Source organism: Elephas maximus, chromosome 20 (genome assembly GCF_024166365.1).
Source record: "Elephas maximus indicus isolate mEleMax1 chromosome 20, mEleMax1 primary haplotype, whole genome shotgun sequence".
NCBI lineage: Eukaryota > Metazoa > Chordata > Mammalia > Proboscidea > Elephantidae > Elephas > Elephas maximus.
This window is the reverse complement of record NC_064838.1, coordinates 26,503,924-26,531,401: the sequence shown is the minus strand read 5'-3', so window position 1 is coordinate 26,531,401 and position 27,478 is coordinate 26,503,924. Positions and strand designations below refer to the sequence as shown.

The window sequence follows — 27,478 nt, the reverse complement described above, 5'->3', positions numbered from 1 at the left end:
ATAGCGTTTTCAATGGCTGATTTTTCAGAAGTAGGTTTCCAGGCCTTTCTACCAAGGTGCCTCTGGGTAGACTGGAACCTCTGATCTTTTGGCTAGCAGCTGAGGGTGTTAACCATTTGTATTACCCAGGCACTCCCGATAAATATTAACACTTACTGGTGCTTATTAAATATCAGGCACTATGCCAAATACACAAAAAAGTATACATGATCTCAGTCCTCACAGGTACTCAAATAAAGTAAATACACTTTTACTTAGCCTATTTTTTCAGATTAAAAAACAAATAAGTAGCTTAATTACATAGCTAGTAAGCCACAGACCTAGTTAGTAGCTCTTAACCACCAGATGGCATTTTTAGCTTGGTCAGAGATATCATGGGCTATTCCTGCAACCACCATCTTCAAGCTAGGAACCAGCACCACTGAACCCACATCTCAACAGAGGATTATCACACACACCGATATCAAAACACACATAGTCTTGTCTTCTAGTTTGGATTTTCACTTACTAGTTCTTTCTCCCCTCTTCTAATTTGTTGCATTCAACAGAGTTCAGTCACTTTTTTTTTTTTCTAGATACAACATGCCTTAGACTCTATGCGGGGGTTGGGGGGGGGGAGTTTTATTTATAGTGAAGACATCTGGCTTGACTGAGCATATCTAATGAAGACTTCAGTGGTTTTACTTCCAGGGAGGTCTTAAATAGAATATCTCTAATAACTTATGGTTTATGGGAATGCTACTCTATATCCATGCCTGTAGGAATATAAAATCGTTGCCAGCTTCTGTATTTACCTCAACATTTTCATTATTGGTTAATATTTAGCCTCCATGGAATGTATTTAATACTTAAATTGATATTGAAAAAGAGTTTTCCATTTGCTGTTTGTTATTTTCTGGAAATGCTTCCCCTATTTTTTCCTGAATTTTGATCACTGCAATCACTGCTTTTTAATCTAGTTATTAGCTCTCTTCTTGCTAAATCTTTCTACCACTTTTGGCTTCATTTGATGGCCATGAGTATGAGAGAGCTCACAGGAAATAAGAAATCCATTCTTTGGCTTCAGTCAGCATGATTGTGAATGTGTTGGCAAGGCAGTTTCTTAGAAAGAGAAACAATAAAATAAGAGATCAATACAGCACTATGCTTTGCAGGAAATATATGAAAACTGACATTTACTCAACTTTCTTTTAGTCTTAATTGAATACTTGGTACTTTTGCAAGAACTGGGGCAGTGTTCGGTTTAATATCTGTCCAGAACTGCGAGTTATTTGAATGTCTCCTGCTTTGCTGTTTATTCTGGAGGGAAAGTATAAGAGTCTTGGCAACTGAAATATTATACCTGGCTGCACTGTGTGGGCAAGCTTTGTAACTAAATTCTGGGTACTCTCCTGGTATGGATATATGAGTATCATGAAGAAGGAAAAAGATGTGTTAGGGCTGGTCCTGAGCTTTGCTGGAGTGTTTTGGTTAAGTGGAAAGAGGCCCAGTTGTCCACAGTAGTCACTGAGTTCTACCATCAACCTCAACACATAACCTGGGAACTCCTATTGTGTGTTTGTGCTTTCAGGGCTCCAGATTAAGCCAAAACAATAGCCAGCCTACTTCAGTCTTTAGGGGTCCCTAGGTGGAACAAACGGTTATGCACATAGTTACTAACTGAAAAGTTGGAGGTTTGAATCCACCAAGAGGCTCCTCAGAGAGGAGAAAGGCCTGGCAATCTACTTTGCTGGCCATCGAAAACCTTATGGAGCACAGTTCTACTCTGATACACAGGGGATCTCCATGAGTCAGAATCGACTCCATAGCACCTGGTTTTGGTTTTTCAGTCTTAGTGATGACAGTCTTCCTAAGCCTGAAACACCTTGGGAAGCACACCGAACATTCTCTCCTTCCTTGCTCTCTGTTTGCAGGTATCGGACTTTGGTTTGCAATTTTTACTATCACAGATTTAAGCCACACTCCTCTGACAGTCTGTTCAACCAGCGCTCCTGTGGCGCTAGCTTCTGTGGGCGCTAGCCAGTCTCAGAGCATGTCTCCTTGAATTACACAGGGCCTACCCTCCACTGCCTACCCCCAGATGCAGCTGCAACAACAGCATAGATTTTGTGAACCAACCAACAAAAACTTGCGTTTGGAAAGGATGCACTTTCTCAAAAAGAGATAATTGCTGGAGTTGGTAAACTGCACCACGTAGATACGTAGATAGATGGGAATAAATTCAGCCTCCCTGAAACCAAGACCAACTGAGAATATATCAAATACACATTTTTGCTCTCATTCACAGAGGGTTTTTAAATGTCTTCACGCCTTTTGCAACATATGAACATATGGACCAGCCACTTTATTCTTTCTTTCAAATTGTGCCAGTGTGACCAGAATCAGTAACACATGGCAAGGCATATGACCTGTGTAAAATCTCCTATTAGTTTTCCTAATAATCTAAAAATCTAATAATCTAAAAATCTCAGGCTTAGCTCTAACCCTATCAATGTACATATCTCAAACCATGTGTACTGATAGAACTGTACATTTTTAGAATTAAAAGAGAATTTAGAGAACATCTGCTCAACCCTCTCATTGTAAAGAGGTATAAACTGAATCTCAGGAAAAACAATTTGCCCAACAATTCACATCTGGTTATTAGCAGAACTGTCTACTTATAGAACCTATGTAATGATAGTACCTATGTAATGTTTATGGACATAACTATATAGAGGTATGTCTACATGTAATTACTGTTCCTGGGTGGTGCAAAGGGTTTGGAAATTCAAAACCACCCAGCAGCACCATGGAAGAAAGCCCTGGCAATCTGCTTTCATAAAGATTATAGCCAAGAAAACCCTATGGAGCACAGTTCTACTCTGTAATTACATGGGGTCACCATGAGTGGGAATTGACTCAAGGGCAGGAGTTTGGTTTCAATACATGTAATTTCATGCCTACATATATCCATATGCATTTATGCAGATAGTCAACGCTTCACTTATCTCTGCCAAAGCTGTTTCCAGTCTGGTTTCACACTAATTACTGACATGATCAATATAGTGCTGCTGCTTTGCTATTAATTGGTGAGTGCATGCTTTGGTTGGATTCCTCCAAAAGCAGATCTTGAGAGAAGGACTTGGAAGCAGTTTATTTGGGAGGTGGTCCTGAGAAACAAGAGTGTAGGGGTGGGATAAATGAAACAGTGAAGAAGGAAAAGATACAGGAAGTTACTGTGGGCAGCTGGGGCTCTGTCCTGTCGAGGACCTCCAAAAAAATGTGTAGAATGTCTCTAAGAATTGCCCTCCCAAAAGACAGGTGACTGCAGCATTAATCTACTGATGCCCTGCCCCATTGGCTGAGGACTGCTCCCAGGGAAGAGGTTAACTTCTGGTAGTTAGGCTTGCTTGTGATTTCAGAGAAACTCCTGGGGCAGAAAAGTCCAGAGGAGAAAGAGTCCACCCCAGTTCTTGTTGAAGTCAGAAACAGGCAAGGAAGTGCTGTACCAAAAGCTTTGGATAGAGGGAGTTCAAGGCACACAAAGTAACTTTATAACTTATAAAGTTATAACTTATATTTCAATTTAACTAAAACAAACAAAAACCCAAACTTCTATATGGATGAGCCTCATCTGTGGCTAGTTCATTGGGATAACAGAAAAGTGAGTACCAGCATGCTCTAGGTTCATATTACAGGTTACAGCCAGAGGTCTACCCCCTCTCTCATGTCTAGCCAGTATGCAACATTCATTCACTTGACAAATACTTGTTTATTTATGTGCCAGGCATTTCCTGATGCTGGGAACTAAAGAGACAGAAATGTTTGCCTTCAGAGAGCTCAGTATACAGTGGGGAGAGACAGTTAGTACAAACTATTCAGATACTGATTAGAGCTCTGGAGAAAAATAAGGCAGTAAAAAGGGTAGTAACTGTCGGTGGAAGGGAGTATTGCTATTCTAATCATTGTGATCTGAAATCCTCACCAATTAGGTGACATTTCAGCACCAGAAGGTCAGAGAGTGACTCGTGGTAGCATTTAGGGTAAGAGGATTCTAGGTAAAAGGGTTAGTGCAAAAGCCCTAAGGCCAAAGTGTAGTTGGCACCATGTCTAACATCAAAGGGAAGCCAAATGTTTAAAATTAAATTTGCACACTGGTGAGCTATAAACAGCATCCAGCTTGCAGATCATTTTGGTTTGTCTCAACTTTTTTTTTCTTTTTCCCTAATAATTTGCATAGTTAGTAAGGCTAAAGAATTAGGAGATTTCTGCGTTAAAAAAAAAAAAAAAAAAGAGCAGCAACCCAGGACTATAGCTGGGCAGTGGTTGGTACCTTAGTCTAACGAGTCACCAGCATCCCCTGTTACACAATAGGGGCCACTTTTACTTCTTTAATAGTGTTTCACTCATCTGTTAGCATCATTGCTTATGTTGGTAGCAGGATCTATGACACTCTTGCTTTAAATTGGGCAAGAGGGAGAATAACAAAGCCCATTTTGTAGAGACTGAATTTTCAGTCTACAGGCATCAGTAGTCTTTTTTGGAAAATTATTGCCTGAGGCTGGTTTAGCATGTGGCAAAATAGCAGAATATTTCCATTTCATTGCAAATTACTAATCAATGCTGTCTAATAATCAGCAGACTTACAAGGTGTATTCCGTGAAGGATTAGCCTGCTTGTACATTTGGATCTTCTGTTTTATTTGGGGAAAAAAGCTTATTTAAGGTTCACAAATTATGGTAAAGATAGTAGACATATATATTTTCCTTGCCAAAAACTCACCAAAAAAAAAAAAAAAACTAAGACTAAGGAAATATAGAAAAGTTATGAAAGATACACAAAAGGAAGAATGATCAGTTAAAGAAACTTGTTCAAAATGCAGAGTGCTAAGTACAATGTAAATTAATGAAATCAAGAAAAACAGCAAGAAAACAAAAACATTAATTAAAACTTGACTTTACCTACAGTGAAGGAGGCATATGGTAAGGGAATATTAATGCCATGTAAAATGGTTCACAAAAAAGGTTCACAAAAACTATCAATATACTGATCCTCTACAAAAAGTGAAGTGAACAAAAGAGATACATGTATACACTTCAGGTGAGTAGTCCAAGTTTTTCAAAACACAATTGAAGAGATTAATGGTTTTCTTGATCTTCAGCCCTTTAATTTTTTGATATCTACTTAGCACACTGGGAGAAAATAAACACATGACTGTAGTAAAATACTGAAAAATCAATTTGGCACATTATGGTCTAAAGACTATGATTATCCTAGAGTCTATAAGAAGTTAGAGTCAGGGAGTATTGGTTGAGTTCCTTTAGGAGGAGCAAGATGCATGAAAACAGAAAAGCAACTGAGGTCCTAGAATCTGGGGCATACAACTGGAGGGACACTTTAGGTTCAGAACAGATGATGGAGAATAGCAATGTCTCTCAAAGACCCTTGTTGAGATGGATGGACACGGTGGCTCAAACTTAGCAATGATTGTGAGGTTGGTGCAGGACCAGGCAGAGTTTTGTTCCATTGTACACAAGGTTGCTATGAGTTGGAACCAACTTGACAGCACCTAACAACAACATCTCTCGAAGGGGTGGCTAGCTGCCTAAATGTCTGTCACGGAATGGTGAGGGTATTGTGAACTCAATTAAAGCAAGGAACTCAGAATTTTAAGACATGGTTTTATAAGAGTCATAAATTAAAACCCAAAATTATGAGGGCTTAATTTAGAAAAACCCAGGAGGACTAAAAACAAAAATTTCAAGAATAAATTTGCAACCATGAACTAGCCAAACTGACAAGACAGCCAAAAGATTGCATAGTATGATGGTCAAAACCAGAGTAGTCTGTGTTACTGACTGAATTGTGTCCCTTAAAAACATGTGCTGTAAATCCTAACCCCACTACCCGCTACCCGTGGTTATAATTCCATTTGGGAATGGCTTTCCTTTGTTATGTTAATGAGACAGTATTTGTGTAGGGTGTGTCTTAAATCAATCTCTTTTGAGATATAAAAGAGCAGATTAAGCAAGCAACAGAGGAAACACAAGCAGAGATTAGGAAAAGAGATTAGGAAAGATAGATGCCATGTCACGCGAAGTTCACCAAGCAACCAAGGAGCAGAAACTGAAAAGAGACAAGGACATTTCCCCAGAGCAAACAGACAGAGAAAGCCTTCCCCTAGAGACAACGCCCTGAAGTTGGACTTCTAACCTTCTAAACTGTGAGAAAATAAATTTCTGTTCATTAAAGCCACTTACTGTGATATTTCTGTTACAGCAGCGCTAGATAAGACATTCGGCTTGAGTGTGTGTCTTAGCTCTACACTTACTACCCTGGTGAACTTAGGTGAATTTCCAAACTTCTTGATGCTTCAGTTGATAATAATAATTACTATAAGAGTAGAAATAAATAAAACATACCTACCTCCTAGGGGTTATGGGAGAATTAAACAAGCATAGTGAGTGTAGAGCCTGGCATGGAGTAAGTGATCCATACACGTTAGTACTCCCATTACTCCCATTATTACCTTTAACTTTGTAACAACTGCAAATGATCTGCTGTCAACAAGCTGTCAGTTATCTCAGCTAATACTGCTCTAAGAGAGCTGTGATTATGTCTGTCTTGCTTGGGATTATATTCCCAGATCGCAAAACAGGGCTGGCACATTGCAAGGCACTCAATAATATTGTCTGAATGAATGTATGAATCAAAATAATGGTGATCAAAATGTCATTTTTGTTTCACATAAAAACTGAAGATATATTCCAGGTATTCCTCTTGGACTTAATGCTCTGAATAACAAAGCAGGTCAAAAGACTCAGTTCAAAAAGACCTGGAAAGAGAGCCACCAAACCAGCCTAGAGACCAACTCCCAGTGCATACTGGGTCTAAAAGGCATCATGAGCACTTGAATCATGTATGTCAACTACTAAGCTCACACCTTCCAGAAAACTGAGAAAGTAATAAACAGTATGTTTGAACTTTTTCTAGTAAGGAAAACCTGCTGTCTTTTTGCTTTCTGGCTTCTGCGAAACTATAGCTGCACTGAAATGAACACGAAAGGGAATCAGTATCAAAGATGGAGAGAGATGAACAGAGACATTGACAGCACTGCCCAGATAAACATCCATCCACTGACGTCAAAGTATGCCATACTCCAGTCTGTACTATCAGTTTTATTGCTCAATATCTCAGTGCAATAGAGCAGAGGGATAAGCAAAAATAACAACTTTCAAACTAAATAACGGCTCAAACGACTCTAAAAGAACCAGATAGACAGGTGAAACATCAATGTCTAGCTTTGGATACAACTCCACGAAAAGAGCCTCTAAAAGACCATTAGGAAGGTGTATTCAACAGTGTCAGCGAATGCTAGTCTTAGTCACATGCACTCTTACGGTTTTAACACTGCCATCTAAAGTGAAGGCCCACTTCTGAATTAGTGTGAAAGACAGTGGCATTTTTAAATCAAAAAGTTTTAAAATGACACTCTACCTGCCAGGCACAACATGAATGATTGCAGTACCAGCAGTTCCCATGGCAACCTCATCTTCAGTTTCCGAGGTCAAAGGAGTTTCAAGTCCAATAACAATAGAATTGCTGCTTCTTTTAAGTTTTGTACAACCTTTAATCTGTAGGAAAGAAGAGACATTACAGTGAGACTTGGGAATACTTCTCCTGGTGGTCTCTGCAAATTCATCGTTACCTGAATATACATAAAGTTCACTTACGGAAAAGTTACTATTGAAGGAAAAGAGAGAAGCATGCTAAACTATGAACACAGAGCAAATAAGCCTCCTATTCATCTCTTCCAGAAACCCTGCTGGTGCAGTGGTTAAGAGCCACAGCTGCTAGCCAAAAGGTCGGCAGTTCGAATTGACCAGGCGCTCCTTGGAAACCCTATGGGGCAGTTCTACTCTGTCCTGTGGGGTCGCTATGAGTCGGAATCGACTCATGGGCAACTGGTTTTTTGTTTTTTTTAATTCATCTCTTCCAAAGAACAAATGGGCAACGGACTGAAGCTGGTGTGTCCCTGTGGCTCCTGAGTGAAGAGAAGAACAGCTTCTGATTATGAGTGAACCATCCTGAAGGCAGGGGAATGGATTATACCTTCCAAGTTCCCTCCCAGTCCCTATTCTTATATATTTGCTAATTAATAACACACCCAAAAAAAGTCAATATGGAAGAACTGCCATAGGTAGGGTAAATATTGGTGGACCTGAAGTAGAAATTCCCAATTATTTTAGAATACAGCTATGTGAGCAAATGTGTAACTACTCTATCAGTCTAAATACCTACTTTTTCCCCTATGCTCCATGTTTCATTTCTAAAATACAATAAAAGTGCACAGCTCCAGCGCTAACTGAGAAATCTTACCAACTAGGAGTAGCACCTACTAGGTTCATTTGGATAGGTGCAGGACATAATAAAGAAAAGGGGTTCTTCCATTAGCCAGGACTCTTAAAACGGGAATTCTGTGATAGAGAGAATGCCTGTTCTATGTACCAGAAGCTACCCAGCAGGTAACCACATGAGTGAATCAAGCAGCGGACGTGGCATCTGGGAGAGCCCAGGCATGCCCTGTCTGAAGGCGGCACATGCCCCTCAGCTTGGGCTGCTGGATGGCGTATGGAGCCACCAGCCTAGTCTTGTAGACGAGAATACACAACTTTTTAAAGAGGAGTTAAAAATATTCCGTATTGTATCTTGAAAATTTAAAATAAAGTTTTAAATACTCGAAATCAGCTGAAAATATTTTTTAAACGTAGGGTGAGCCCAACAAAACTAGATTTTCCTCAGGTGCCAAAGGTTTGCAACATGACCATAGTAAAACACGGATCCCTGTGCTCCCTCTCACCCACCCATTCCTTCTCCCGTTCTCGATGCCAGCCAGCCATACATTAATGCATATACACAGCACCTTCTGCCTCCCAAACACGAGGTGAGGCACTGGACCCACGAGAATGAGCAGGACACAATCTCTGTCCTCAAGGGTCTTGCGGTTCTCCACAAGGCCATATCATTGCAACAGAATGTGCCATTCTTAAGGTAGGAGGAAGCTCCTTTCTGGCCTGGGAGACTTTGTAAAGGGGATGAGTTCCCACTGCGGTTTCAAAGATGAGCAGGGGGTTACGGACTCATCAGTTCATCAAATAAGTGAGAAATCTAGGGAACTTGGAGATGCATTCTATTTACAGCTTTGGCAATAACTAATCATGTAGTCCTGGCTAAGTTACCCTACCCTGCCCCTCTCTAAAGGTCTTTTCAAGGAAAACCTCCTGATTAAATAAATGGAACCTCTCAGAAATCTACAAAGCACCATACAAATGCCAGGTGGTATTATGTACCCCGATATTTTTAAGCCAGTAAATACCTAGTGCCTCTCTTCTCACTCCCGTTCATAAGAAAATCACCGAGAGTAAACGTAGGCTGACATGAAAACACGCAACAACACAATCTAGTTCATCAAGGGCTCTTCGTGTTAATTTCCAGCATGTGGTAATTGAGAAGGCTTTATGTTTTACCAGGAAGCTAATAGAAAGTGAAGAACCATCATTAGAGAGTCGTCTTTCTTTTGTGCCCTTAAACAGCTCAGTTTCTGATAAAGCTAGACTTAATATGTTGTGAAGACAAAAGAGACCCTTAAGTTCCGATCTGCTGATGTGGCTGAACCTGGGCAATGCCTCTAATTGGATGTGTTCAGATACTCCTGTGACATGCATGGTGATGAGGCCGTTTTAGATAAACAGAATGTGCTGATCAATGAGAACTATTAATGTCTTAAGCAAATGATCAGGACATTAATAATTAATTTTGCAAGGGAAATGTCATCATGGACCTTGGGATTGATCTACAATGTTAAGCAGTTTCTTGAAGCAATTAAAATTAGCTTAGGAAATGAACCCAATTAGATGATAAAGATTTAACTGGAGATATGATGCTATTTACAATGCACGTCCTGTTAAGAGCTGTGGGTTTTTAAGGATGAAGGAAGTGAAGAACCCTATCAGTGTTTATCTACATTCAAGTAGGTAGGGTTCACCCTCACTAATCAGAAATAATGGGGGCACTGACAGAGTGAGTAGTAGCAACCAATATACCGGGTTTCTGAAGGGAGCTGAAGATATGTGATTCTCCTGTAGGGCTGTGGTGCAGGACACAAAGTTTCATAATTTGGATTTTTATGCCAGAGTAAGAAAGGGAGGGGCAGATGAGCTGAGAGAGTTGTGGTGGTAACAGATCTCCCTGCAGTGTACAGCTCTCTCTGGCTTGTCCTAAGGTAGCTGTAGCAAAGGGTGTGTAATCAGCGCTAACTTTGTGACCTTTCCCAAGAATTAGACTGGTAAATCCTGTGAAGGAGGCCACACAAAGACTCAGGACTTGGTTGTTTTCTCTGGCTAAGCCAGAGGGAGATGAATAACTGAGAATTCTATAGGCTATTTTGACACATTCCGCCCCCCCTCTACAGAGCAGACCACCCCCAAGTTTTCAATTCTGATACTAAAAGTCATACTGAAGACCTCAGTATAAAGTACCTAAGGCAAAAAGCCCACTGCTGTCTGTTTGTCACATTGCGCTGGCTTGCATGTTGCTATGATGCTGGAAGCTGTGCCACTGGTATTTCAAACACTAGTAGGGTTCCCCATGGTGGAGAGGTGTCAGTGGTGCTTCTAGACTAAGGACAGACTAGGAATTAAAACCTGGTGATCTACTTCTAAAAATTAGCCAATGAAAACCCGACAAATCACAACAGAACACTGTTCTATATAGTGCTGAAAGATGAGCCCCCTAGGTTGGAAGGTGCTCAAAATACACAGTGGCCACAATAATGGACTTACGTATACCATACCAGCAACCGTGAAGCCGGTACAGGACCGGGCAGTGTTTATTCTCTTGTACATGGGGTCATCGTGAGTCAGAGCATAAAGGGCAACTAGTAACAAGAGAAAAGCATGATCCAGCTCTCCTTTAAGAGTACTGGTTTTAGAGAATCTACAAGTAGTGCCTGATTCTATATTCTTTATTCTGGCAGTCTGCTAAATGAACGCAGAATTTCCGTATTTTTACACAAAAAGTACACAGCTTCTACGTTTGTCAACTGCACCCCCCCATCCATATGCTTACGAAAACACCTCACAGGGGGAGGACGCAGTTGGCAAACAAATGTAGAAAATGCATGTTATTTGTGTAAAAATGTGGTAATAAGATTTCTGCTACCATCTTTCAGAGCTATCTACCTATTTGGCATTTTCTGTTGGCATCCAAAACAGTCCTACTCAGTTCAACAAACAAATAAGCTTGCTTATTACGAAGTTAGGGCAATGCTAGGTGCTGGGTGTACAGAGGTGACAGAGACTTGGGCTTGTCCTCAAGGAACTTGTAGTTTACTTGGCAGGAGAGACAAATAAACCAGTAATTACACTTTATTGCAATTCGTGTGATAAGTCTATGAAGTACAAGGTGCTAAAGAAGTAAAAGAGCATCAACTAACTGAACCTGGGGCAGGTGGGTGTGGGAGAAGGCAGGGGCTTCAAGAAAGCTTTCCAAAGGGGCTAAGAGTTTTAACTGAATGTTAAAGGATAAATACCAGGGAGTAAGGGCATTCTAAGCCCAATGGCAAGAAAACAAACAGACATGAAGGTGTGAGAACTTAGACAGTGTTCAAGTTACAACAATACAAAATAACAAAAAAGCAAAGGCTGCCAGATCAGACCTGTGCTCTCATTCTAGGCCTACCATTCTCCATCTGTGTAGCTCATCTGAAAAATAATGATAATAAATCCCCGAGTTAAGAAAGTCCAAATTTTGGACAACTCGTACTTAAGAATGGACTGCCATAAAGCCTATTGTATTAAAAATCTGAGTTAAATACAATGGTTCATAACAACGAACACACCGCACCACTTTGTGGCGCTCATAAAGACATTGCGTGGGTTCAGCTCTTCAAAGGCTCGAGGAAAGAACACCTTCCATCTTTTCAAGACAGATGACATTGCTGTTAACACTGTGTTGAGTGCACAACTTTGTATTTGGCTTAAATTTTCCTCTCATTTACCCTTGTACCCATGCCTCCAAAGTGTAAGTGCAATGCAACCGCTGGTGATACATTAAAGAAAAGGAAAACGATCATGACTGAAAATAAAGTGGAAATAATAAAGCGACTGGGAAAAAGTGAAACACCATCGGTCACTGGAAAAGCTTTAGCCTACAGCCGGTCAACGATCAGAATAATTTTAAAGGATAAAGTAAAAATAATGCAGCATGTGAAGGCTCTGCCCCATGAAAGCTGCAATTATACTAAGCAACACAGTGATATAATTATTGAAATGGAAAGGCTATCGATAATTCGTTTAGATGACCCAAATCACTGTAATATGCTTACCAGCCTTACTTTAGTGCAAGAAAAGGCTCGAAGGCTTCAAAGATTTAAAAGCAGACCCTAAATAAGAACCTTACGTACCTGTTACGATGTACCTACAAATTTAAAGACAGACTTAGGAATGGATCTCCTTCCTAACTGGAGGACTTTAATATCTACTTTTTTTTTTAATAGGCTTTATGTTTTAGAGCAGTTTTTAAGGTTAAAGAAAAATTCTGTAGAAAGTACAGAGAGTTCTCATACACTCACTCTGTTGCCTGCACACAGGTTCTCCTATGATTAACATCCTGCATTGCTGTGGTATATTTTTGACAGGCGAACCAAAATTGAGACACTGTTATGAACTAAAAGCCCATAGTTTATATTATAGTTCACTTTTTGTGTTTTAAGTCCTATGGGTTTTGACAGATGCATAATATTATGTGTCTACCATCACAGTATCACACAGAACAGTTTTCCTGCCCTAAAAATGCCCAGTGCTCCACCTATTCATCCTTCCCACTTCTTGAACCTCTGGAAACCACTGATCTTTTTATAGTATCTTTAGCTTTGCCTTTTCCAGAATGTCACACAGTTGGAGTCACAGAGTATGTAGTTTTTCAGATTGGCTTCTTTCACTTCGCCATATGCATTTACTGTTCCCCCACAACTTCTCGTAGCTTGATAGCTTTATTATTATTATTATTATTAAATTATACCCCATTGAATATCTACTCTTCAGGGTTATTGTAAGGATTAATGAGACTGTATGGAAGGCACTGAGCACAGGTCCTGGCACAAAGCTGGCACTTCTTAGCCATCATTATCAAAGACAGCACAACAGTCTGCCATTGGGAGTTAGGCAATGAGAGAAAAAAAAAGGCTGGAGAGGTGAATCAGGAGCTGAATCCTCCAACAGACTTGAATGTGTGTTAAAGAGTTTGGACTGGATTCAGAAAGGGAGGAAGAGGTGAGAATCACTTTAAACAGGGAAAGCTAAATAAATTTCATTTCTTTTCATGGGGATCTACTTTAAATGCAATTATGCAATCCCCCAGAAACCCGGACTATCTATTTCCCCCCTGTGCTTTTCTCTTCTGGTCAGCAACAAGTTAACTATATCTCTAATGGCCAAGTACACTTCCAACATACAACACATTCTCATAGCCTTATGGCAGCAAGGCAGAGTGGAAAAATACTGGATTTAGAATAAAGCACAGTGAGTTTTTCTTCTGGGTTTGCCACAAGTTATCTGACTTTACGAAAGAGTCTCTGTAAACATATTTCCTTTTCTAAAGGCTGGGGATTATGCCATGAGCCCTGTCATTCTTACAAGCAGGCAATACAGGTCAAATGATGTATGGATTCAAAGTGAGTATTATTTATTATTATTATTTAGGCTCAGATTCCAATCCTCTCTCTCACAAATAGAATTTAAACTTCAGGACTTTATTTAGTCTCTGTATATACCAAGCATGTAAAACAGTGAGTGGCACAGAGTAAGCAGTTAATAAATAACTGGTACATAAAAGAACAAATGTAACTAACTTTTTTTTTTGTGGACCTACTATGTGCTCTTATATTCACTGCACATTTAACTTTCATAACAACCCTGGGAACCAGGCATCACCATCCTCTATAAAACTGTCACCTTGAGGCGGAGCCAAGATGGCGGACTAGGCAGACGCTACCTCGGATCCCTCTTACAACAAAGACACGGAAAAACAAGTGAATCGATCACATACATAACAATCTACGAACCCTGAACAACAAACACAGATTTAGAGACGGAGAACGAACTAATACGGGGAAGCAGCGATTGTTTCCAGAGCCTGGAGCCAGCATACCAGTCAGGTACGGCACAAGCACAGAGACCTGCTCCACCCCCCTGAACTAACCCCGGGAGGGGGACTAGCCGGTTCCACGGGCGGCGTGGGACGCAGCCGTTAGGAGAAGTCCCCGGGAGGCAGTGACTGATCTTGGAGCAGAAAGAGCAGCACCCGAGCCGGGGAACCGTCCCACAGGGATTTGGACTGCACGCAGGTACGCCATAAACACGGAGAGTTGCTCCACCCCCTGAACTAACCCCGGGAAGGTGACCATCCGGGTCGCGCGGGCGGCGTGGGACGCAGCCGGTAGGAGAAGTCCCCGGGAGGCAGCGACTGGTATTGGAGCGGGGAGAACAGCGTTCCAGCCGGGACACTCGGTCGCGGCACAAGCACGGGGAGCTACTCCACCCATCTGAACTAACCCCGGGAGGGGGCCCACCTGGTTCACGGGGGCGGCACGGCCACGCGGCTGGAGGGACGAGAAGTCCCCGGGAGGCAGCGACTGATTTTGGAGTCGAGAGTGCACCGTCCCAGTAGGGGAGCCTTGACGCTGGGCGTGGGGCTGGAAGCGGAGGATCTGACCGTGACTCCAGCGGGCCAGACCCCCCGGGGGCAATCTCCACACAGCCAGCACACATAGGCGACGCGCCCGCGGGAATCTCAGATATAATAGTCTTTCCAAGCAAGACAAGCAACTCTGGCTATATTCTGAGGTGCTACTCTCCTATCTCTCTGTTCCCTCCCCCACCCTCCCCAGGCGGCTTCATTAACATCTGAATAGCCTGAGCCAAAGGGAGAACTCTGATAGGGATCTGACTGCAGTTTTTTTTTAGCGGATTTTCTGGAAAAACTAGTTTCCCAGTGATGGCTCGGAGACAACAATCCATATCAAACCACTTAAAGAAGCAGACCGTGACAGCTTCTCCAACTCCCCAAACAAAAGAATCAAAATCTTTCCCAAATGAAGATACAATTTTGGAATTATCAGATACAGAATATAAAAAACTAATTTACAGAATGCTTAATGATATCACAAATGAAATTAGGATATCTGCAGAAAAAGCCAAGGAACACACTGATAAAACTGTTGAAGAACTCAAAAAGATTATTCAAGAACATACTGGAAAAATTAATAAGTTGCAAGAATCCATAGAGAGACAACATGTAGAAATCCAAAAGATTAACAATAAAATAACAGAATTAGACAACACACTAGGAAGTCAGAGGAGCAGACTCGAGCAATTAGAATGCAGACTGGGACATCTGGAGGACCAGGGAATCAACACCAACATAGCTGAAAAAAAATCAGATAAAAGAATTAAAAAAAATGAAGAAACCCTAAGAATTATGTGGGACTCTATCAAGAAGGATAACCTGCGGGTGATTGGAGTCCCAGAACAGGGAGGGGGGACAGAAAACACAGAGAAAATAGTTGAAGAACTTCTGACAGAAAACTTCCCTGACATCATGAAAAACGAAAGGATATCTATCCAAGATGCTCATCGAACCCCATTTAAGATTGATCCAAAAAGAAAAACACCAAGACATATTATCATCAAACTCACCAAAACCAAAGATAAACAGAAAATTTTAAAAGCAGCCAGGGAGAAAAGAAAGGTTTCCTTCAAGGGAGAATCAATAAGAATATGTTCTGACTACTCAGCAGAAACCATGCAGGCAAGAAGGGAATGGGACGACATATACAGAACACTGAAGGAGAAGAACTGCCAACCAAGGATCATATATCCAGCAAAACTCTCTCTGAAATATGAAGGCGAAATTAAGATATTTACAGACAAACACAAGTTTAGAGAATTTGCAAAAACCAAACCAAAGCTACAAGAAATACTGAAGGATATTGTTTGGTCAGAGAACCAATAATATCAGATATCAGCACAACACAAGGTCACAAAACAGAACGTCCTGATATCAACTCAAATAGGGAAATCACAAAAACAAACAAATTAAGATTAATTAAAAAAAAATACACATAACAGGGAATCATGGAAGTCAATAGGTAAAAGATCACAATAATCAAAAAGAGGGACTAAATACAGGAGGCATTGAACTGCCATATGGAGAGTGATACAAGGCGATATAGAACAATACAAGTTAGGTTTTTACTTAGAAAAATAGGGGTATATAATGAGGTAACCACAAAAAGGTATAACAACTCTATAACTCAAGACAAAAACCAAGAAAAACGTAACGACTCAACTAACATAAAGTCAAACACTATGAAAGTGAGGATCTCACAATTTACTAAGAAAAACGCCTCAGCACAAAAAAGTATGTGGAAAAATGAAATTGTCAACAACACACATAAAAAGGCATCAAAATGACAGCACTAAAAACTTATTTATCTATAATTACCCTGAATGTAAATGGACTAAATGCACCAATAAAGAGACAGAGAGTCACAGACTGGATAAAGAAACACGATCCATCTATATGCTGCCTACAAGAGACACACCTTAGACTTAGAGACACAAACAAACTAAAACTCAAAGGATGGAAAAAAGTATATCAAGCAAACAATAAGCAAAAAAGAAGAGGAGTAGCCATATTAATTTCTGACAAAATAGACTTTAGACTTAAATCCACCACAAAGGATAAAGAAGGACACTATATAATGATAAAAGGGACAATTGATCAGGAAGACATAACCATATTAAATATTTACGCACCCAATGACAGGGCTGCAAGATATATAAATCAAATTTTAACAGAACTGAAAAGCGAAATAGATACCTCCACAATTATAGTAGGAGACTTCAACACACCCCTTTCGGAGAAGGACAGGACATCCAGTAAGAAGCTCAACAGAGACACGGAAGATCTAATTACAACAATCAACCAACTTGACCTCATTGACTTATACAGAACTCTCCACCCAACTGCTGCAAAATATACTTTTTTTTCTAGCGCACATGGAACATTCTCTAGAATAGACCACATATTAGGTCATAAAACAAACCTTTGCAGAGTCCAAAACATCGAAATATTACAAAGCATCTTCTCAGACCACAAGGCAATAAAACTAGAGATCAATAACAGAAGAACGAGGGAAAAGAAATCAAATACTTGGAAAATGAACAATACCCTCCTGAAAAAAGACTGGGTTATAGAAGACATCAAGGAGGGAATAAGGAAATTCATAGACAGCAACGAGAATGAAAATACTTCCTATCAAAACCTCTGGGACACAGCAAAAGCAGTGCTCAGAGGTCAATTTATATCAATAAATGCACACATACAAAAAGAAGAAAGAGCCAAAATCAGAGAACTGTCCCTACAACTTGAACAAATAGAAAGTGAGCAACAAAAGAATCCATCAGGCACCAGAAGAAAACAAATAATAAAAATTAGAGCTGAACTAAATGAATTAGAGAACAGAAAAACAATTGAAAGAATTAACAAAGCCAAAAGCTGGTTCTTTGAAAAAATTAACAAAATTGATAAACCATTGGCTAGACTGACTAAAGAAATACAGGAAAGGAAACAAATAACCCGAATAAGAAATGAGAAGGACCACATCACAACAGAACCAAATGAAATTAAGAGAATCATTTCAGATTATTATGAAAAATTGTACTCTAACAAATTTGAAAACCTAGAAGAAATGGATGAATTCCTTGAAAAACACTACCTACCTAAACTAACACATTCAGAAGCAGAACAACTAAATAGACCCATAACAAAAAAAGAGATTGAAACGGTAATCAAAAAACTCCCAACAAAAAAAAGTCCTGGCCCGGACGGCTTCACTGCAGAGTTCTACCAAATTTTCAGAGAAGAGTTAACACCACTACTACTAAAGGTATTCCAAAGCATAGAAAATGACGGAATACTACCCAACTCATTCTATGAAGCCACCATCTCCCTGATACCAAAACCAGGTAAAGACATTACAAAAAAAGAAAATTATAGACCTATATCCCTCATGAACATTGATGCAAAAATCCTCAACAAAATTCTAGCCAATAGAATCCAACAACACATCAAAAAAATAATTCACCCTGATCAAGTGGGATTTATACCAGGTATGCAAGGCTGGTTTAATATCAGAAAAACCATTAATGTAATCCATCACATAAATAAAACAAAAGACAAAAACCACATGATCTTATCAATTGATGCAGAAAAGGCATTTGACAAAGTCCAACACCCATTTATGATAAAAACTCTTACCAAAATAGGAATTGAAGGAAAATTCCTCAACATAATAAAGGGCATCTATGCAAAGCCAACAGCCAATATCACTCTAAATGGAGAGAACCTGAAAGCATTTCCCTTGAGAACGGGAACCAGACAAGGATGCCCTTTATCACCGCTCTTATTCAACATCGTGTTGGAAGTCTTAGCCAGGGCAATCAGGCTAGACAAAGAAATAAAAGGTATCCGGATTGGCAAGGAAGAAGTAAAGTTATCACTATTTGCAGGTGACATGATTATATACACAGAAAACCCTAAGGAATCCTCCAGAAAACTACTGAAACTAATAGAAGAGTTTGGCAGAGTCTCAGGTTATAAAATAAACATACAAAAATCACTTGGATTCCTCTACATCAACAAAAAGAACACCGAAGAGGAAATAACCAAATCAATACCATTCACGGTAGCCCCCAAGAAGATAAGATACTTAGGAATAAATCTTACCAAGGATGTAAAAGACCTATACAAAGAAAACTACAAAGCTCTACTACAAGAAATTCAAAAGGACATACTTAAGTGGAAAAACATACCTTGCTCATGGATAGGAAGACTTAACATAGTAAAAATGTCTATTCTACCAAAAGCCATCTATACATTTAACGCACTTCCGATCCAAATTCCAATGTCATATTTTAAGGGGATAGAGAAACAAATCACCAATTTCATATGGAAGGGAAAAAAGCCCCGGATAAGCAAAGCACTACTGAAAAAGAAGAAGAAAGTGGGAGGCCTCACCTTACCTGACTTCAGAACCTATTATACAGCCACAGTAGTCAAAACAGCCTGGTATTGGTACAACAACAGACACATAGACCAATGGAACAGAATTGAGAACCCAGACATAGATCCATCCACGTATGAGCAGCTGATATTTGACAAAGGACCAGTGTCAATTAACTGGGGAAAAGACAGCCTTTTTAACAAATGGTGCTGGCATAACTGGATATCCATTTGCAAAAAAATGAAACAGGACCCATACCTCACACCATGCACAAAAACTAACTCCAAGTGGATCAAAGACCTAAACATAAAGACTAAAACGATAAAGATCATGGAAGAAAAAATTGGGACAACCCTAGGAGCCCTAATACAAGATATAAACAGAATACAAAACATTACCAAAAATGATGAAGAGAAACCCGATAACTGGGAGCTCCTAAAAATCAAACACCTATGCTCATCTAAAGACTTCACCAAAAGAGTAAAAAGACCACCTACAGATTGGGAAAGAATTTTCAGCTATGACATCTCCGACCAGCACCTGATCTCTAAAATCTACATGATTCTGTCAAAACTCAACCACAAAAAGACAAACAACCCAATCAAGAAGTGGGCAAAGGATATGAACACACATTTCTCTAAAGAAGATATTCAGGCAGCCAACAGATACATGAGAAAATGCTCTCGATCATTAGCCATTAGAGAAATGCAAATTAAAACTACGATGAGATTCCATCTCACACCAGCAAGGCTGGCATTAATCCAAAAAACACAAAATAATAAATGTTGGAGAGGCTGCGGAGAGATTGGAACTCTCATACACTGCTGGTGGGAATGTAAAATGGTACAACCACTTTGGAAATCTATCTGGCGTTATCTTAAACAGTTAGAAATAGAACTACCATACAACCCAGAAATCCCACTCCTCGGAATATACCCTAGAGATACAAGAGCCTTCATACAAACAGATATATGCACACCCATGTTTATTGCAGCTCTGTTTACAATAGCAAAAAGTTGGAAGCAACCAAGGTGTCCATCAACGGATGAATGGGTAAATAAATTGTGGTATATTCACACAATGGAATACTACGCATCGATAAAGAACAGTGACGAATCTCTGAAACATTTCATAACATGGAGGAACCTGGAAGGCATTATGCTGAGCGAAATGAGTCAGAGGCAAAAGGACAAATACTGTATAAGACCACTATTATAAGATCTTGAGAAATAGTAAACCTGAGAAGAACACATACTTTTGTGGTTACGAGGGGGGGAGGGAGGGAGGGTGGGAGAGGGTTTTTTTATTGATTAATCAGTAGATAAGAACTGCTTTAGGTGAAGGGAAAGACAACACTCAATACATGGAAGGTCAGCTCAATTGGACTGGACCAAAAGCAAAGAAGTTTCCGGGATAAAATGAATGCTTCAAAGCTCAGCGGAGCAAGCGCGGGGGTCTGGGGAACATGGTTTGCGGGGACTTCTAAGTCAATTGGCAAAATAATTCTATTATGAAATCATTCTGCATCCCACTTTGAAATGTGGCGTCTGGGGTCTTAAATGCTAACAAGCAGCCATCTAAGATGCAGCAATTGGTCTCAACCCACCTGGAGCAAAGGAAAATGAAGAACACCAAGCCCACATGACAACTAAGAGCCCAAGAGACAGAAAGGGCCACATGAACCAGAGACCTACATCATCCTGAGACCAGAAGAACTAGTTGGTGCCCGGCCACAATCGATGACTGCCCTGACAGGGAGCTCAGCAGAGGACCCCTGAGGGAGCAGGAGAGCAGTGGGATGCAGACCCCAAATTCTCATAAGAAGACCAAACTTAATGGTCTGACTGAGACTGGAGGAATCCCGGCGGTCATGCTCTCCAGACCTTCTGTTGACACAGGACAGGAACCATCCCTGAAGACAACTCATCAGACATGAAAGGGACTGGTCAGCGGGTGGGAGAGAGAAGCTGATGAAGAGTGAGCTAATTATATCAGGTGTACACTTGAGATTGTGTTGGCAACTCTTGTCTGGAGGGGGGATGGGAGGATAGAGAGAGAGGGAAGCCGGCAAAATTGTCAAGAAAGGAGAGACTGAAAGGGCTGACTCAAGACGGGGAGAGTAAGTGGGAGTAGGGAGTGAGATGTATGTAAACTTATATGTGACAGACTGATTGGATTTGTAAACGTTCACTTGAAGCTTAATAAAAGTTATTATAAAAAAAAAAAAAAAAAAAACTGTCACCTTGGAAATTAGAAGATGAGAAGATCCAGAACTTGTCCAAGGTCAAACATGTAGATGTCAGTAGAGTTAGTATTCAAAACTATGTCTTCATACTTCAAGTATCAAACTCTCTACCACAGCAACAGAAATGTAAATAAATCAATACATCTTTGTTATATATAATTTTATTTTGTTGTTGTTGAAAATATACACAGCAAAACATATACCAATTCAACAGGTTCTACATGTGCCATTTAGTGACACTGATTACATTCTTTGAGTTGTGCTGTCATTCTCACTCACCTTTTCTGAGTTGTTCCTCCCCCATAACATAAATGTACTATTTCCTAAGGTTCCTACCTAATTTTTGGAGTTGCTGTTATCAGTTTGATCCCATATAGTTCTTAAAATAGCATAATGTTCAAGGCAGATATTTTTGTCCAGTTAAACTATTGTTTGGTTTTCAGAAGACTTCAGGGGATATTTTTGGTATAAGGTTTAAAGATTACCTTGGGCAATAGTTTCAGGGGTTCATCCAACCTTCATGGCTCCAGGAAGTCTGGAGTCCATGAGAATTTGAAATTTGGTTCTGCAATTTCCCCTTTTGATCAGGATTCTTCCATGGAATCTTTGATTCAAATGTTCAGTAATGGTAGCCGGGCACCAGCCAGTTCTTCTGGTTTCACAGCAAAGATGGCAGCTGATCATGGTGGCAATTAGCCACACATTCCATATCCTCCTCCTAGTCCTGATTTTCCTTCTTCCTCTGTTGTTCTAGGTGAATAAAAACCAATTTTTGTGCCTTGGATGGCTGCTTGCAAGCTTTTAAGACCCCCAGGCACAACCCATTAAACTAGGAAGTAGAACCTGAGCACTAAACAAGCTATTAGATCAATTAACTGGGATGTCCCATGAAACTGTGACCGTAAACCTCCAAACCAAAGAACCAAATTCCATGAGGTGTTTGGCTGTATGTCAGCAGTCTTAGCTGCTACTTTTTTTTTTGGTCTTTGATGTAAATATATCTATCACACAACTTTTGCCAATTCAAATTTTCACAGTTGTAAAACTTTTTGACAGCAATGCATCTTTTAAAGTGTGACATAAAATTCTGATGATGACTCCCCTCTCTCTAATTCTGCTTTTCATGTTGTGCTACCGCAGAAGCAAAGCCAGATGCCAGTAGGCAAAAGTGCAGAATTTAATAATAGACATAGCAGAAGACAGCACAGGTTTCAGAGCTGAGGCCTTGTCAGAAGCCTGCAATTCACGAGTGTTAATTCAGAAGTCTTCTCGTGACAGCACGACCCCCTAAGTATAAGAACAACATGCACATTTATTTTCTTGCTGTTTATTACTTAGAGCACTGCCATTCTTACAGCAGGAATTTTAAAAAGTATCCTCCACAGTTTCCCATTTGTGTAGTTGAGCATTTTCTACCTCTATAATTAGCTAATGAGGGGTGTAGTCAATCATGATGGCAAGAAAGCAGTGAACAGGACTGAAGTAAGAGAAAATCAGCTTCCTCAGAAAGCGACGTGCCAATCGTTTCAATGGAAAATGGCATACAGTCAAGTCTTGATGCTCAATCAGTTAACGGATATTTATTGAGTGGCCATTATTCAAATGGTAACGTGCAGAATACAAAGAATTTTGGGTCAAGGTCTTTGCCCACAAAGACACAATGATTCAGCTGGGTAGAAAAGATTATTGACTACACATGTTAGTTTATATGTCAAATAAGCACTGCAGATAATCTATACTTCCTGTGGTTATGGTAGCTGAACAGCAGGTTCTTCTTGGATAATGAAAATTCATATCACATCAGCCAAACAAATTAGCTTACTAGGTTTTCTCCTTGTACTGGCCTTTTCTTTATCAACTACAAGAGACAAGTTTCCATTCCTATCCCTATTGTCTTCCCTACTTCACTGCAGAAAGCAACAGGGAATGGTAAGAAAATGTGTATAGCTTGTTTTTTCTCATTGGCTTGTCCCAAGCATCTAAAAGTGCTAAAAGAACATTACAAAAGAAGATGAACTATCAAGGGATTGCATAATACATTTGAGAACCTATGTCTATTAAACAAGAGGTAGATACATATAAGACGGAATCCCGTATTCAGATCTACTCACCTACACAATGGCTGATGTGGATTTTCCATTATCAGACCACATTAGAGAGGACCTTGGCGAATGATGGAGGGTAGGCCTAGGTGGACAGTTTCCCCCCATTTTTAAACGCTTTTTAGCTAAAATTGGTCACTTGTAATCCTAGCCGGAAATATAATAAATATATTAGGCAGAAATTCTTCAGAATAAAAGCCAGCTAGCCAAGGTCTCATCGTTTTAGTTGCTGAAGGATATCATTTATGCAGCCTGAGAGCCACTAGAGTTCTACAGTCAATTAAAAAAAAAATCTTTTATAAAAGTTTTTTAGAGTACACATTCACTGCTACTTTCTTCTTATAAAATCTTTATTTTACTTTGATGTTGGACCTTTACACTTTGCTATTGAGGAGGTCATCTTCAAAATATTGAAGTAATCCCAATAAGCATAGCGTGGCATTTCAAAATGTCACTGGAGATTCAGAACACCTGGGTTCCTGGCTAAGTGTTGTTATTTGCTGAGCAAGTTACCTCACCCATAAAAGACGGGGTTTGACCAGACTGTTTTGAAGGATCCTTGAAACTCTGAATTCCATCATTCTATCAAAAGAATCATTGTATATTTGGAAGACATTCAATTAATTAAATGAATGGTCATCACCATGTGTTTGTCATCACCAGAGCCATCTAAGTAATCTAACAGTTTCTCAGATTACATCATCTTCCCATCCATCAAAGTTAAGCGAGATCCATTACGTTTAAACTCTAAGTATGATTCTGTTACTGGAAGTTTAATTCCAAGCCCCAAATATGCATTTGCTATCCTCTACCTGCACTAAGTAACGATGTATTATGCAACTTTTAAAATTAAAAATTTTATTTAATATTTACTTTTATAAAGTAATATATAAATTTAATTTAAATGCTCATTCCTGCTGTCCTGAGGGAACTGCTTCCCAGGGGAAACAAGCTGTTTTTCTGATATGTGTCTTAATACTGATAAAAGCATCCTTATTCTACTGTTTCTTTACTTTTGGGTCTTATGTATTATTAATCTATGGATGGTGATAATTCAGTTTTTTTTTTTTTTACATAACCACCTCCAATGACAGATAGACAAACACAAATGCATACATACATACCGTATTCCACTGTTGTCCACATTTAGTTATATCACCTAATTTGGTTAGTTATTTTTAAGTTGAATTCCATAGTTTATACAGAATACTTCCTTTCTTGTAGTACTTTGTTTTTCTCAGTTCTAATAATTTTCTCTTTAATTGTTTAGTTTTCTAAATCAGTTTCCACTGATTTGACTTCCACTCATGGCAACCCCATGTGTGTCAGGGTAGAACTCTGCTCCATGGGAATTTCAACGGCTGTGATCTTTCAGAGCCAGATCACCAGGACTTTCTTCCACGGTGTCCTCGAGTGGAATCGAATTTCCAACCTTTCAGTTAGCAGTGGAGCTTGTTAACCATTTGCATCACCCAGGGACTCCAGCTTTCTATGTATATATCACCAATTCACCCTAAACACTCCACAGTATCTAGTCCTTTCAATATATTCAAACATACCATATAGTCCATTAATTAAAAAAAAATATTATTCATTTAGGACTTATATGGATACTAGGCATTTTAATAATTTAGTTGAAAAACAAATAAGCATCTTCCAAGTCCTCTGGAATTGTTTAGTTGAAAAAGAAAATCCATATACTCAAAGCTATAATTTTCCTCATAATTATCCATAAATCTGAAGCTTATAGTCTATGAGTGTTGAGTACAACACAGGAAATTAATAAACTACATAAAAATATATGCAGTTAACACAATATAGGAGAGGTCAGCACAACTGGACTAAATCAAATGCAGTGAAGTTTCCTGAATATAACTGAACACTTCAAAGGCCAGAGTAGCAGGGGCGGGGGTGTGGGGACCATGATTTCAGGGGACATCTAGGTCAAATGGCATAACAAAGCTTATTAAGAAAACGTTCTGCATCCCACTTTGCTGAGTGGCATCTGGGGTCTTCAACTCTAGCAAACAGCCATCTAAGATCTCAACTCATCTGGAGCAAAGGAGAATGAAGAACACCAAAGACATACAGTAAAGATGACTCCAAGAGACAGAAAGGGCCACATAAACCAGAGACTACATCAGAGTGAGACTGGAAGAACCAGATGGTGCCCGGCTACCACCAATGACTGCCCCAAAAGGGAACACAACAGAAAATCCTTGATGGAGCAGGAGAACAGTGGGATGCATATCTCAAATTCTCTTAAAAAGACCAGACTTGATGGTCTGAATGAGACTGAAGGAACACCAAAGGTCATGGTTCCCAGACCTTCTGTTAGCTCAAGACTGGAACCATTCCCAAAGCCAACTCTTCAGACAGGGATTGGACTGGACTATGGGACAGAAAATGACAGTGGTGAGGAGTGAGATTCTTGGCTCAAGTAGACACATGAGACTATGTGGGCTGCTCCTGTCTGGAGAAAAGATGAGAAGCTAAAGGGGGACAGGAGCTAGCCGAATGGATACGGGGAATACAGCGTGGAGAGGAGGAGTGTGCTGTCCTATTAGAGGAAAAGCAGCTAGGAGAACATAGCAAGGTGCGCATAAGTTTTTGTACGAGAGACTGACTTGATTTGTAAACTTTCACTTAAAGCACAATAAATAAAAAAATATATATGTGTAGTTAAACTATTAAACAATATCAGAAACAATGTAATGGTAGCATATAATGAAAAATAAGTAGGTAGATAATAAATAATAGAATTTACTGAGTAGTTTTTTTTTTATTATTATGGAGTAATACTAAGTATTAACACACATAATTGTTAAAGTAACTTGTTAAGGTAGACATTAATATTATTCTTATTTTATGGGTTAAGTTGCCCTTAGAGCTAATAAATGAACTCTGGAAGTCTTTTTTTTTTTCCCCCTAAGTTTATTGAGGTTTATTTTAAGTACACTAACATTCACCTTTTTAATGTGTATTGCCTGAAGTGATTTGAAAAATTTATACATTTATGTAACCACCACCATGAGCAAGATACACATTATTTCCATCACCCCAAGAATAAGCCCTGAAAGTCTGACTCCAGAGTATGGATACTTAAACCATTCTTGTTGAAATCCTCTCAAAGAGCTATATATAGTATAGTTAGAAAAATAGGCAACTGAAGTATGTACAAAATATATTGTGGCTGCTCTTATATTTAGGCTGCATCTCTGATACTTCATCCTTCCTTTACAATGCCACTTTTGTAACACTATACTCTCACTACAATAAAAACAAGAAGAAAGTACATTGTACTTTCAAGAAAGGAAAATCCATGGCACCTACACTCCTCCTTCCCACTCCTAGGGAAAGCAATGTTAATTGATTACGGCACTCTCTCCTGCTTAGCCCAAGGGGAGTCCCAGATCTTCTCAACACAGCATTTCAAGTAGACACAACAAAATCAATCAGTTTTGCAACGAAAATAAAAATTTCTTTGCCTTCCCTGTGGTGGCTGAGAATCTTGGCTTCAGAATCACATGTCTGGTTTAAATCCCAGCTCTACCACTTAGCTGGTGACCTTGGGCAAGTCATTTAACCTCAGTTAGCCTCTTTCCTCTGGTAAAGTAACAGTGGTGATACGGGATGTTGAAAGGAATATGATAGAAAAACCTTTATAATTGGATTCTGCTAGAAAAGTTGAGAACGGCTTTGAGTAGGTGAATTTGTTGGGAAAACAAGATGGGCAGGCGATGGAAGCATCTGGCCTTGAGGAGACAATGGAGGCAGGAAAAACACTGTGCAGAAGGGGAAAACCCATGACTCCACTGGGTTCCCTCCTGAGCATCAGAGCAAGTGGATGGAGGGAACTTGGGGGGAATGACACTATCCAGAGACCCTACTCTCAGCCTTGCTTTCTGGGTATTGGGATGTAAACTTTGTGAACACTCTCAAGGCTCCTACCATCAGAACAGGAAGGAGATTTCTTAGCAATCATCTCACGTTTGTTTTCCTTCTGCCCACTGGTGTGCTTCA

General features: G+C 39.7%; 1 protein-coding gene across 7 annotated transcripts in view; it reads right to left on the bottom strand.

The window, feature by feature from the left end:
* The window catches only part of CNTN4 (contactin 4), a 1,107,632-nt gene that overhangs the window by 565,197 nt on the left and 514,957 nt on the right, over nucleotides 1-27,478 (bottom strand). For 6 of the 7 annotated variants that reach the window (XM_049862392.1, XM_049862391.1, XM_049862390.1 and 3 more), the window contains one exon: nucleotides 7,480-7,616. In XM_049862392.1, coding sequence (XP_049718349.1) covers nucleotides 7,480-7,534 — 55 coding nt within the window. In that variant the 5' untranslated portion in view covers nucleotides 7,535-7,616. Of the gene's footprint in view, nucleotides 1-7,479; nucleotides 7,617-21,838; nucleotides 21,863-27,478 lie in introns of those variants that run through there. The other variant, XM_049862394.1, reaches the window with a different exon arrangement.